Source organism: Hibiscus syriacus, unplaced genomic scaffold, assembly GCF_006381635.1.
Source record: "Hibiscus syriacus cultivar Baekdansim isolate YM2019G1 unplaced genomic scaffold, ASM638163v2 tig00111640_pilon, whole genome shotgun sequence".
Lineage (NCBI taxonomy): Eukaryota > Viridiplantae > Streptophyta > Magnoliopsida > Malvales > Malvaceae > Hibiscus > Hibiscus syriacus.
Window position 1 is genome coordinate 981,191 of NW_024063142.1, and position 15,251 is coordinate 996,441.

At 33.8% G+C, this 15,251-nt stretch overlaps 1 protein-coding gene and 1 pseudogene across 1 annotated transcript; both read left to right on the forward strand.

Moving 5' to 3' along the window:
* The first annotated feature begins 8,508 nt into the window (after window positions 1–8,508).
* On the forward strand, window positions 8,509–10,179 carry LOC120166360 (zinc finger CCCH domain-containing protein 20-like). Its single transcript, XM_039175623.1, has one exon. The coding sequence runs from the start codon at window positions 8,686–8,688 to the stop codon at window positions 9,808–9,810; it is 1,125 nt and encodes a 374-aa protein (XP_039031554.1). The 5' UTR covers window positions 8,509–8,685; the 3' UTR covers window positions 9,811–10,179.
* A 2,127-nt stretch (window positions 10,180–12,306) lies between these two features.
* Window positions 12,307–14,503, forward strand: LOC120166543 (annotated as a pseudogene).
* Window positions 14,504–15,251: the final 748 nt, after the last annotated feature.

Genomic DNA, 15,251 nt, shown 5'->3' on the forward strand with positions numbered 1-15,251 from the left:
CAAAGGTGATCAGGTTTTCGATAACATCTCTACATTTTCAGAATCCTAAAAGGTAATGTTTCATCATTTTTCATCTTATCTCGTTACTCTTTTATAAATTCGATGAAGATTATGAAATTATTTTTCTATTACATCACTGAATGTATCGGCGATAATAATTTATAATTAAATAATAGTTAATATTTTCTGAAGGATAAATGTTAACTCAATAAAAAAAATATTAATCTCATTTCATTTTTTTACTAATAAAAGGATGATTTTGACCGATCTCTATAAATCTATAATTGATCTAGTCCTTGTAATACGGAACCTTAGAATTATTTTGACTCGACGTAAAATATACTCTGAAGGAAGTAAAAATAAAACAATAATTAGGTAAAAGTAATGCCGAAAAGGAAATGAATCAAAAGCAATAATTATTAAAATCTATTGAAATAAGAGATTTACCTGCACTTCCACCCCCACGTCATTTGAAAAAAATAAAAGATATATATATAAAAAAGTTATTTCCATGCAAAAAAAGACCAACAAAAAGTTAACAAAATGAAATGAATTATTTTTTTTTGTTTGGATGGTTATTCTCGATAGGCTGCCAATTGCTGATAGACTTCGCAGAAGTATTGAGGTGGATGATAAGTGTAGATTGTGTGGAGCTGTGCCTGAGACTCGCAGTCATATCTTTTTTGAATGCTCGTTTTCGAAGGCTGTGCGAGAGGGGATTGTACGACTGTGTAATGTTAACAGAATTGTGGGGACTTGGGATGAGGAATTGAATTGGACAATATCTCGGTTCAAAGGTAAAACGTTCTTTGTGTTTATTCTTTGAATAGCTTGGTGTGCATACGTTTACTGTATATGGGAGGAGAGGAATCATAGACAGATTAGGAGCATTAGTAGAGAGATTGATGATGTGGTGTTTTGTATTAAATAGATAATTAGGGTGAAGGCAGCTAGAATGATCATCAAGAGTAGTGTAATTAATCGTAACCTTTGCCTAGCTAGGGGATCATCACCCCCTAGAAAGGCTGTTTTTGGTTTTTGCTGTCTGTATTGATTGTAGCAGTGAGTTTTTTTTATCTATTGCTTCTTGGATAATAACATGAGGAATTTATCCAAAAAAAAAAAAAAACAAGACCAACAAAGATGTGGTCGGCCATAATCCAACGTGAGCTACATTCCAGGTATTGGACTATTCAACCCAAACAACGACCTGTCAGTGCAAAAGGATTATATTCCCGATCTTCCTGTAAGTTTTTTCCCCTCTTCATTCTACGTATAATTATACGTATCTTTGCTTTTCCTTTTGATTCTGTTTTCGTCGTTTCTCCGTTACCGGCAAAAAGGATTAAAGAAAAAAAGTAATTCTTTTGACAGACTGATCCCAATCCGTTGCAAGATTTAAGTAAGCCCGATTTTACTGCTCGTTGATACAGAATTTACTTGTTATATAAATTTTCAAATATGGTAATTTTGATAAATTAGTATTAATCGGACCTATTTTCCTATTTTATTAAGCAGTACTTTGTCAATGTAGATGACACTGTTCCTCAAAAGGTTAGCCCTCCTGAGTCCTTTGATTTCACACACACATAAAAGTGTCCGAGACTTCGCTTCAAGTTCTATTTTCTGTTTATAGATTGTTGTTCACAAGATAGCCCAAGAGGTATACATTTCTGACGAGCCGGACCACGTCAAAGGGTAAGTGTTTAATGTTTGATGATCGAGATATGGAACGATGAGACACTGGATTTATATCGATGCACTGGATTTTTGATAGGTGTATTTTAACTCCGATGAAGTTCAAGCCTGTATTGTTACTTGCGGTGGACTCTGCCCCGGACTCAACACTGTGATTAGAGAGATAGTATGCGGCTTGTATCACATGTATGGTGTGAAGAAAGTAGTAGGGATAGATGTAAGTGATCGTTTATTACCTCTACTATTCCTTGGAATATATCGTTCTCATCTTCACTCGCGGATGTATGTTGAATCCAGGGTGGGCACGTGTCTACCCTAGAACTCGAATTTATTTATGTTGTTCATTTTATTAAAGGTGTCCACCCGAAAATTTTATTTGTGTCCATCTTAGAATTCGAATTTCTTTATGTTAGTCGTTCATTTTACTAAATGTGCTCACCCTGAAATTTCATTTATATCCACCTCATACGAAAATTTTTCATTATTAATATATGTATCCACCCTGAAAAATATTTTTAGATCCATTACTACTCATCTCTTATTTGGTATGTGTGGAGGCGTCGCAACAACAAGATTTTTTTCAATGATTCACATTCTCGACTCTTTGCTTCACCAAGGTGAGACCTGGGCCAACATTTACTCTTGCGGTTCATCTGATGCATGTCTCAGTCCAGCTGTTACAGAAGTCCGTTGGGAGCCCCCTCCTCTCGATATTACTTGCCTGAACACTGAGGGTTCAATGGGCCTAGCAATTCGAGGTTCAGCAGGTGGTGTTTTGCGTAATCATGACGTAGCTTCATTGCGGTTTTACTCCATACTTGGGTATCTCCACGGTCATAAATTCCAAGCTATGGGGGGGGGGGGTGTTGAAGGTCTAAAGTTTGTTTGGAATAGGGGTTTTCGTCATTTAACTGTACTGGTTGACAACACTGATGCCTTTGAGATGATCACTTCGGCTTCCAGCAATAGTTCGCTTGCCATGGTACGTGGTATTTTCAATTTGATTAACAGACTGACTGCTTGATTTCAAGCTCATCCGCCGAGAAACAAACATGGCTGCGGTTTTTTTTAGCTAAACTCGCTAGCGATGCTGATGATGACCTCAAGCTTTTTAACAATGCACTTACAGGTTTCCATGGGATCTTGGATATGGATGTTTTGGGGTTTAGACTCATTTCTATTCGGGGGGAAAAGACTAAAACTTATGTGTTGTGGAGTACATAAAATCTTTTAATTTTTGATTTTTTAATATTATTTATTTAATTAAATTATATTTCAAGATGCCAATTAAAATATTTAATAAATGTTAAACTACTTTGTTAAAGTTTTCACATTCAATATGCACTATAAATATAATTTGTTGGTGTGAAAGTAATGATTCTTTGGTGATCAAGTTAGATCATTTATAAATTAAGGGTATATTTTAATCTTTAAAATTATGCAAGATAATTATTTTTTAGAGATATTATCCGTTTGTTATCTTTGTAACTATTTGAGGTTATGTTGTAATTTTAATTTTGTAGGGATACTAAAAGAGTGTTCTCTTATTCATAAAAGTACACGTTAATTTTTTTTCTTGTATGTAATATATTTTATGTTTATCTTATTTTATTTATGTATTACTTTTAAAATTATAATATTATTAAATTAGAATATGTTGATATGAAAATTAATATAACTCTTTCTATTAGATCTTATTCAGAATATATATACTTAATCAATAAGTAATATTCACACGTATTTTTAATAAAAAAAATATATTAATATTTTTTTATGTTATATTATCAATTGTATATATGAACAAATACAGAACAATTGTTATCCAACAGGCGTAAAGTAACGGCATTGTTCTCGTATTTCATTTTACAATGTTGTTTATTATAAATAATCTTATAGTATTAAAAACTCTAACCGCTTTCTTCTTCTTTCTTTTTCTTTTTTTAAATTTATAATTTATGTAAATTTTATTGATTAATCTGATTTTTTTCTTCTTTAATTTTATTTAACCGATGACGGAACTGATTTTAATGTTAGTTGTCGTCCGTATATTATTTTTTCTTTTTTTAGTTTCTAATAAGAATAATTATATATTTGTGACATCTTCTATATCTTTATGGCACATTTATCTCTTTCTTTGTGATATTTTTTCTTTGTCTTTTGGTAGCTTACGGTTTTTTATCATTGTTTTTGTTTATCTTTTTTCTTAAGGTTGGATTTGACATCGCCACGACTGATCAAGATGTCGTTTATTTGTTATCACGATGATCTTCCATGCTTTTGACCCTAAAATTGATTTGAATACGAGTTTTGCGTCGGGGATAGTTTTCTCATATCGTTTGACTCTTATTTGCGATTTGTTGGTGGTCTTTCAATAGTTTCATCCTCTTTTGTGATTCATTTACCGATACAGTCAAATTTGTTAGTATCTTTGTTTTATTCGAGTAGATTTTTTAAACTTTTTCTTCTTTGGTTCTTATGTGATATAGGTGGTTAATTTTTGTCTCAATGATATTAGGTAAATGTCATAGTTATATTTTAGGTTTACGATTATACTTATAAATTTTCATTGTAATTTTGGATATTTTTTTAATTTTTAATAGAATTAGCGACTTTCTATCAAAAAGAAAATAACTTTATTTTATTAATTAGGCATGAGCACAGGAACTCGAATCTGAAGTGTTTTTAGTCGACCCGATCTGATCAGGTTGATTTTTTTAAAAATGGGTTCATGTCGTTTTTTAAAATTTATATTCGGGACTGGTCGGGTTCGAGTTTAGGATGAAAAATACCTTATTAGACCTGACCCGAAAAATTATAATTTTACCGTATATATTTAAGGATAATTGCAATAATAATCTTCTATATATTATTTTCTTTCAATTAAATCTCTATTTTTATTAAATAAAAATAATTTTTAATAAAAAAATTATTTCAGATTAGATCGGATTCAGATTTTATCTCAAAAAAACAAATTAGATTTAGATAAAGTGTAATATATATATTTTTCAGATTGAATTCAAATTATGTGAAGTATTTATAATTTTCGAGTTTGATGGACTGAAAATCCAACCCGACCCAACCCCGCTCAGTCTCATCCCTAACGTCAGATAATCTTACGAAATCAAAAACTTGATAATTTAACTCTTAAATCTTATCTTATCGAATCGGAAAGTTGTTATATTTGCTGCAAAATAAAATAAAGAACAAGTCAAATTCAAGAAAATATAAAATAAACAAAAGTAGACAGACACGTTGTGATCTTTCACGGTACAGACGGTAGCAATGAAAGACAATTGTCCCACAGAGCGGGAGGGGAATTATTCTGCTACGGCAAGGTCTCAATTTGCATCTTCTGTCACGGAGCCATGTGTACATCCCTCCGTAGTATATAACACCATGTATACACGTGGTTGGGCTTTGTCCTTGTTAAATTGGCGACCGACGATCCACTCGATTTCATTCCTCTCCCGATATTTTGGTTTCCCAAAAGTCTCATAAAATCAATCATAGAATGCGCTAGAAATAGTGGGACAAGGACCCCGGCTTTCAGGTTTCCTGGACGTGGAAACTGGGGCATAGTCCAGAAGAATTTAGAAAGTTGTATAAAATATGTGGTTTATATTCATTTGATAGTTTGTAATTTTAAAGCATTAAAAAAATTTCAAAGTACTTAAATGTGTAACAAATTTTCATATAAAAGGTTTATATTCAGAGAGGAGTTATTTTTATTAAAATAAAAAATATTTAGAATTATAATAAAATTTTATAACGATAAACTTAAATATAATTAGGATACTTTTTATAACTATTGATAAAAAATTAGTCACCTTAACTATTGGCTCAAAAGTTTAACTTCTTACATCACATAAGGACTAAAGAAGGAAATATTAAAAAACTTAACCTCAAAGCTCGAACAAAATAATGATTCGAATAAATTTAAATTCGACAACCAAATCAGAAAAACAAATGAAGTTTCCTAGTAAACGTAAATCATAGTTGAGCGATCTGAGAAAACTATCTACGGATGCAAAACTCATATCTAAATCAATATGATAATAAAAAACTGAGAATATCACCATGATAACAGATAAACGTCTTCTTGAGCAGTTGTGAAGATTTTAAATATAACCCTGAAAAAAATATAAACGAAATCTACTAAAAGACAGAAAAAAATATATATCACAAAAATATAGATAAACATGTCATAAAAATAAAATTGTTATTACTAAAAAGTAAAAGAAGAAGAAGATAATTTACAATTGATAATTAATATCAAAATTGATATCACCTCCCGTTAAAGAAAATCAAAGAATAAAAAGTTATTGATCTATAAAAAATGGTATAAAAGAAAGAGAAAATAATCTCATTGATCAAAAATGCCTTATAATATACGATTTTAACCATTTTTTTTTGGATTTGCCAAAATGACCAACTAAATCGCAATGCGATCGATAATTCGCAACGCGATCTCCGGTATAGCAAAGCAGTTTCCAGATTCGCAACGTGAACTTGGACTATCGCAATGCGAACTTGGACTATCGCAATGTGAATATGTAAACCGCAATGCGATCGATAATTCGTAACGCGATCTCCGGTATCGTAAATCAGTTTCCAGATTCGCAACGCGAACTTCGACTATCGCAATGCGAACTTGGACTATCGTAATGCGAATATGTAAATCGCAATGCGATAGTCGAAGTTCGCGTTGCGATTTATTCTAAATTCGCAACGACTGGTGGTATTGCATTTGTTTCTTAAGAATTTTCTCTAAAAAGATAGTATTCACGCAGACGTGTCGAAGACACGTATTACCACGACCACGACCACGACCACGACCACGACCCGACCCGAGACGGACGGCGGCGGCGGCGCGCGAGAGTCCCCCTTGTTCTCTATCACTCAACAAGGAAGTGAGAAAGCCAAGCCTTAAATACCATTCCCAATAGTGTTTCCAAAACTATGTGGGATTGAGCATTACCAACACTTGTTTCCAATACAATGTGATTATTTAGGAAACAATTAACAATCATGCACCTTAAAACAACTAAATCAGTAACCAATTGCATTAGTATTATACGATTAAATATGTCATAATTAAAAGTCAATCTACAATCAATCGCGATTATTGCAATTTTAAGCAAAACATTCAAAAATAATATCACTATTTAAGGCTCAATCTCACATAGTATTGGGAACAACTGTTGGTAATGCTCAATCTCACATAGTATTGGAAACACTATTGGGAATTGTATTTAAGGCTTGATTTTCCTACTTCCTTGTTGAGTGATAGAGAACAAGGGGGACTCTCGCGTGCTGCCGCTGCCGCCGTCTGTCTCGGGTCGGGTCGTGGTCGTGATCGTGGTAATACGTATCTTCGACACGTCCGCGCGAATACTATATTTTTAGAGAAAATTCTTAAGAAACAAATGCAATACCGTCGTTGCGATTTTGGACTATCGTAACGAATTTGGAATAAATCGCAACGCAAACTTCGACTATCGCAACGCGAACTTGGAATGCGAACTTCGACTATCGCAACGAACTTGGAATAAATCGTAACGCGAACTTGGACTATCGCAATACGAATATGTAAATCGCAATGCGATAGTCAAAGTTCGCGTTGCGAATCTGGAAACTGATTTGCGATACCGGAGATCGTGTTGCGAATTATCGATCGCATTGCGATTTAGTTGGTCATTTTAGTAAATCTAAAAAAAATTGGTTAAAATCGTATATTATAAGACATTTTTGATCACTAAGGTTATTTTCTCTAAAAAAAAAAAAGGATAGGAGGGAGAAAGAGAACAAGGGTTAATATGTTGTCAAACGGTATTTTTCATTTCATTTAAAATGTTCAAAAAAATTAGATAAAATTCTATAAAATAAATATTAATTGGAGTAAGTCGTTTTCCCTTTTGTTATATTTTTTGTTCTCTTCCTCTCGACTCTAACATTTATTAACTTATTTATATCATTAATGGTAGCAGACAAAATAAAATCTCCACCGCCTTTGGGGGTCCTGATTAATAACTCCAGTGCTTAGATCACCACACGGTCTGTCACCTTATAACTTTTCAAGGTTTCCCAAGCTAAGGCCACGTTGCAGTCAAATAGCCGAACGTGGCGACGCCGAAAGTAGTTTCGAATGAGCTTAATGACAAACCCGTGACTCCAATACTACCGCTGCTTGAGGCGTTTATCCTAAAAATACTCAAATATTATAATATTACAGGTTAGAGAACTATTTTTTTCGTCAACTTTTATCGATTTAACATCATTTATAATAAAGTGAATTACATTAAATATATATTTATTTAAGTGGACCAAATACATTATCTGAAATGCGTACTTAAAAGGAAAATAAGAAGACACTTTTGAAAGGACACGTATTTTAAGATTTTCTTACTATATTAAATTTTTTAAAAATATATTAAAAATTATGTTTTAAAAAATTAAAAAAATAAAATTATAGATACTAACATTGTAATTTAATATATATTAGTTTTATGAGTTAAAGAACATAATAAAATTAATTTATATAGATGTATTAAAGTGTTTAGGTGATATTTATTTGACAATGTAAAATAAAAATAAAAATATTTAATCTTTAATTTTTTTTATCTATGGAAGACGTGCTTCAAAAAACACATTTGACGTAACGTGTCTTATTATAAAGAGAGTTAGATCAATAAAATTTATAAAAAATAATATTAATCAGATAATATTATAATATTTAGATGATTTTTTTTTATAAAAACTCCTCTGCTTGAATGGTTTTTTACGCAGTTGAAAGCGGAGAGATAGAAGAGGGAAAAAGAGTTTGCTCATAGATTTTTAGCCAACTGACCACAGCAAACCGAACCACAGTTAAAATTTCCATACTTCACACTGCCCACTGCCAGTTTCTGCTAATTATAAAACAACCAAACCTTGCTGGTGTTTCTGCCTACTAATCTCTCAAACCCTAAACACCAACAAAACAGAATCATGCTCGGAGAAACTCGTCGTCACAATCCTACGGTCCACCTTCCACCTTGGCCTGACCTTGATGATTATCAAACGGCTGATGTTCACTCTCCTCTGAAGTACAATGCGTCCTGCCACCACTTCAACGTTCACAGTAATCCGTTTTACTCGCAAGAAGCGCTTCGAGCGTTAGAACGTTACGTACCACCAAACGAACCGGATGCCGAGTCGGATTCTGAGCTTTTGGGACTGCGGAGTGGCCCGGATTCTCCGGTTGACGCTTGTTCTAGTGATCATTTCCGGATGTTTGAGTTCAAAGTATTAAGGTGTTCACGTGGCCGAGCACACGACTGGACCGAGTGTCCGTACGCTCACCCGGGCGAGAAAGCTCGTCGGAGGGATCCGAGGAGGTACAATTACTCGGGTACGGTTTGTCCTGGGTTTAGGAATGGAAGCTGTCGCAAAGGAGATGCTTGCGAGTTCGCTCATGGGGTTTTCGAGTGCTGGCTCCACCCGGCTCGTTACCGAACACAGCCATGCAAAGACGGGACGGGTTGTAGGCGTAGGGTTTGTTTCTTTGCTCATACTCCGGACCAGCTACGGGTCGTCAACTCCGTCGATTCGTATGACGGTTCACCTTCTAGTGCTAAAACGACTTGTTTTTGGTCTTCCCCTGGTTCCGGTTCACCTCCGATGAGTCCCCGAGCCGAGCCTTCGTCCCCTTTTTCGACTATGGCTCAGTCACTGAGTCGGTCTCTGGGTTCAGCTTCTATTAATGAGATGGTCGCTTCTATGAGGAACTTGCATCTTGGAAAGGTCAAGTCCTTGCCTTCTAATTCCTCGAACGTACAAGTAGGCTGTTGCTCTCCAGCGTTCGGGTCTCCGAGAGGAGCAGCGATCCGACCCAGTTTCTGTAGCCTGCCTTGTACTCCGACCCAAAAGTTGACCCGTCATGGGGTTAGGTACTTGGATTTGTGGGATAAAGCGTGCGAAGAAGAGCCACATATGGAAAGAGTTGAATCCGGTAGGGATTTACGTGCAAATATGTTTGAGAAACTGAGTAAAGAGAACCGGCGGGAAAGCCTCAACCCGAGTCAGTCTTCTGGAGGTCCGAACGTGGATTGGGTTTCGGACCTGGTGAATTAAAAAAAAAAAAAGAACTGGAAGCGTGAGCTAGCTCGATCGAAGTTGAGTTATATTTTACTTTATTATCTGTGATTTATTTGAATCTTTTTTGAGTTCTCTCCTCAGTGTGTATAGCATATGAAGAAGAAGACGATGATGATAATAAAGAAAATCCGAGATATATTTTGCGGTACTATTTGCCGCAACGAAGTTGAAGATTTTGTACAAAAAATCAAGTACTATTTTCTACAAGCGAAGTGGGGTGGTGGGTTTCGTGAAGGTGGAAGCAAACAATTGATAATCGCTATCTCTATTTTAATGGTTAAGTTTGTTCTTTAATAAAATGTAATTAATTATGATTGTCCAGGTATTGTGTAAGCTTTGTTTTGCCTATTTATATATATATCATCAGTAAAGAATAGGATAGCTTTGTATTGTGGTGTGATGGATTTGCAATGTTTGATGGTTTTTTAGAAATTGTTGTATTACTTATTATTTACTATTACTATAAGTCTATATTGATTTACTATATTTGATTGCAACGAAATCTTTCAGGATTTGGTTTTGAGAATCAAAGTACATTGTATTTGTGGATGATGCAATCAAGCAGACTCCTTGCATTGAAGATTATGTTCAAAGTGTTTTTCTTTTCATCCCGAAGAGTGATGATGGTTTAAGTATGAAACTAGGGGCGTCCGATCGAATCAAATTACTATTAATTGAATTAATCGAATTTTTTTCTTTAACAATTAATTGAATCGAATTGTTTTAAAAATATTAACCGAACCGACTAAATTTTGGTTAATTCGGTTAATTTTTAAATTAATTGAAATTTTTAAAAATTTTATAGTTTATATAAAAATTGAATATTTTTTAATTAAAAAATATTTTACAATTAATTTAAATAATATATAATTTTAAAATAAAAAAATTATATAGATTTTTTAATTAATTAATTAATTAATTAATATTGATTTAGATTTAAAAATTATTGAATCTTAAATTATTAATTGGGTTTTAAATGGTTTGGGTTGAGTCTATATGTTATATATAATATATTTAATATTTAAAATTTAATTTTAGTTAATTAATCGATTTCGAATCGAATTAATCGTTAACTGAATTCTAAAAAATTATTAATCATTTCTCGATCAAACTAATTTAGTAGCTAATTAAATTAATTGATCGATTAATTTAGTTAAAAATGAAAAATTAACACCTCTACATAAACAAAAGATTTCTTGGACCAAATCTCTCTCAAAGACGAGCTTAAAGTTTGTTTTGGAATAAGTGTAAGTGGGTGGGGACACGGCGGAGGTGGGGCGTTTGAGTGTAGAGAGGAACGTATGAGAAAAGAGTGTTTTAATGATTAAACCCTTCCAACACGCAGGCAGACATCATTCAATGCAACACCTTTCAAAAAGATGATTTGTACCCTTATGTTTTTGTTGTGGTGGAGCCCCTCCATCAAACTACACGTTAGATCATCATAATCATGTGGTTTTCCTCTCTCCAAATCATATAACCAAAGCTTCATTCGGAGACATCTTAGGTTAGCTTTCTCGATTTTTCTATGTAATGACATAGTCCCAAACCGACGGCTGTCTTGTGGATAAGTTTTAAGTCATTTTATTTTTATTACATCATAGTTTAGGTATAGTTTAATTGCTCTCAAACCAACTCTCCATAGTTGTCGGCGTTGCGGAGCATAAATTCAAAGGATGATGGGACATGTCGGGTGAAAGTTAATTTATTCCAAGTTTGAATTTCTGACGGGAATATGACCGACGATGATCAAGGCATAGAGTAAGTCAAAATGGCCAAGCTACAGAAATAAATAAATAAATAAAGCGGTGAAAAAGTGATTACTGATTAGGGTTTAGATTAAGAAATAATGTGTAATTCATTAATGGATAAAAAATAAGTGTCGAATCTCAGGCCCAGTGCATTATATAACCTTAGATGACCATTGGACTTGTAACTGAATTTAATTGTAACGGACCTAACAACCTCAACTAATGAACGACCTACTTACAAAACCCAACTAGATACAACAGTTGATGATTGGTTGTTAACCATTTTAACCAAAAGATATTATTATTGGTAATAAAGTATTACCTAATAATATTTTTTTCGTGAATTAAATATGAGAGTACGATTTCGAAAAAGATTATTTCTCTTAATAATAATTTTTTTCGTAAACCAAACATGTTTATGAATCACTTCATTGATATAAGTCCTTGAATTTCATATCACCAAAATATCCACACCGCAATAGCCAAAAAACATTTGTACTTAGTAGAGCATTGTACACAAACAATGAATTGTCAGCATTAGAATACTTGAACTTTAGTCTAATTGAAAAATATTTTTAAACTTATAATAATTTTTTCTTCATCTTTATATATATATATATATATATAACATCAAGTTTACATCAGAGTTTTGTGATATTGGATTAAATATTAAATTAGATTAGCAATTAACTATTTAGAGCTGATTTTATGCGCGAGTGATATGAAAGGGAGTTGTTGGGTTTTGATGTTACAGGAACTGGTAGGGTGGGACATAAACGTAAGGTTCCTGGAAAGATGCATTCTTGTGGACATGATTCTCATGTTGCTATGCTTCTTGGTGCTGCAAAGATGCTTCAAGAACATCGAAAAGATTTGCAGGTTCCTTGCTATTTTTCTCAATGTTAATTGGTATAGCCTCTCTAAATTATTAACTTCTTTAATAAATATTAAGGGTTCTTTTTCACCCCCTTGTAACATAAATTGATTCAATTAAGATTGTTTCCATGGCTTCTATGTTTCTCTAGGTTGTTTTACACTATAATGTTGGTGTAAGCATCATCTGAAACCTTTTCTTTGCAAAAAAAAATGAGTAATTCGTGCATTAAAATTATTTGTTTTATAGAGGTTGGTATCGTAAATGATGCATTCTTAATCAAGCTCCAGCTGCATATGATTAGATACATCTGCTCTTTGAGCTCAATTTAAAAGCGTTGTTTAATAGGGAACGGTGGTTCTTATTTTTCAACCGGCTGAAGAAGCGGGTGGGGGTGCCAGAAAAATGTTGGATGCTGGAGCTTTAGATAACGTTGATGACATATTTGCACTCCATGTATCTCCTAAATACCCAATTGGTGTTGTGGCGTCCCGGCCCTGCCCGCTTTTAGCTGCAACCATTTTATTCGAGGCTGTAATAAATGGAAAAGAGGGACATGCTGCTCTTCCTCAGCATACAGTAGACCCAATTTTAGCAGCTTCCAATGTGATTGTTAGTTTGCAACATCTACTTTCACGTGAAGCTGATCCCTTGGATTCTCAGGTAAGCTCTGTTCCTTTGGTTATGTGTTCCAACAATCAGCGTTAGCTTTAGTTCCCTTTCTATGTGTTCCGTTTTCTCCCTGCTAATTGGAAAAGTGTTGAAAATATCACCGTGGAAAGTTATGTTGAATCTTTCACCAAACTCCACTGAAAAGTGTTCTCTCTCCCATCCTCCTTTTCTCAAGGTAACATCACCTACAATTTGTATTATATACAAACATATTTATTTGAACATGGTCAATATATATAATCTCTACGAAAATTTACTGTGAACTTCATTTGCTTCCTTTTCTACCACATAGCAAATACATTCACTTATATGTTATGCTGTAGATATTATGTCAGTTTCTAGGACTGATATTAAAGGATTTCACTTCTGTTCATGATCACTGCAAATTTCATTTCTGTTATTGTTTAAATTCCCCCTTTTTCCCCCTATTTCTTACGTTATTACATTTATTCTACTGAAGATGCTTGTGTAAATTCGAGATACTTTCTTCTTGAAATGAAAATACATTTCTATTTAACTTGCTTACAAAAATATGATCTTGTTGCAGGTGATTAGTGATGCAAAATTCCAAGGCGGTGGAGCATTTAACGTCATTCCAGATTCTGTTACAATAGGTGGCACTTTTAGGGCATTTTCGAAAGAAAGCTTTGATAATCTCAAACATAGGATTGAGAAGGTACTCTTCTTGTTTCCTGCATCCAATCTGCCTAACTTTGTTTCTTGACTACAAGAACTGCTTGTTGGAAGTTTAAGATGATTCCACTCGTTTTCCATTTATCTTTCTCTTCTTGTTTCCTGCATCCAATCTGCCTAACTTTGTTTCTTGACTACAAGAACTGCTTGTTGGAAGTTTAAGATGATTCCACTCGTTTTCCATTTATCTTTCCCCTTCTGCACTGGTTGTTTGGAGGCGTTCTCCATTTATTCCGTGTTGGATATTACCTTACAATGCAAAGTTGCAGGTTATTACGAAGAAAGCAAGTGTACAGAGATGCACTGCAAGTGTACAGAGATGCACTGCGAAAGTGACATTCGATGAGAAGTCTAATTACCCTGTGGTGTTCAACGACAAAGAGTTGCATGAACATTTCAGACAGGTTGCAGGGGAATGTTGGGTGTTCAGAATGTTGCAGAAGCAAGAGTTTTGATGGGAGCAGAGGACTTTGCATTCTATTCAAAGGCAATTCCAGGACTTCTCTTCTTTCTTGGAATGAAGAATGAAACTCATGGACCATTTCATTCGGGGCATTCACCCTACTATAGAGTTAATGAAGACGTATTTTCATATGCCGCAGCTCTACATGCATCATTAGCGACAACTTACCTCTTGGAAAATACACCCAAGCATAGAAGTTCTCATGATGAACTCTGAGCAGATAAACTTCTGTGATGTCAAGTACGTTTGTAGTTGTATGTCTCGCCCGAACTGTGAGTTTATATGGGATTGAGCGTTATCATTTGAGAATGCTGTCATCAGACTCTTGTTTGAACTTTTTATGGATAAATTTAGCTAGAAAAATGCCAACTTTTATGGCATCTTTCTCAACGAGGAATGTTTTTCTTTGCTTTTCAATTTTCTGGTAGATTTTGTAAAGTAGTTTGCATGATTGTATGAACATTTTGAATGTTCTTGGTAGCAGATATAAGCACGCAGGTTGATGTTGACTCCATTACAAGCATGCTACTACTGATGTCTCTTTTGAATTCATTTGTCCTTATTTCCAACAGGAATTTGTTGTTGAATCAATGATAAGACTAAAGTTTGTCAATTAGTTTTTGATAGATGAAGATTGTTCTAGCATCATTGATTAAAATGAGGATTGAATAGCATGATATCATTGCAGAGCCACAAAATAATCAAATTCAAAGACAACCCATAAATATAATTGAACCCTTCCAGAGGAATAAAACTAGCAACACCATAACTACGAAATGTTTAAACCTTCCATGATCATGGAAACATATAGATGTGTGAGATCATATAAGTTTTAACATTATCTGATAGTAGCTAAAACTAAAAGTTCATTCCAATCCTTGAAACCAGTACTCAAAACAGCTATCATAAAATCATTATCAAAAGATAACTAAGACTTAAATTTCATCAAAAGCTTTACTTTTTC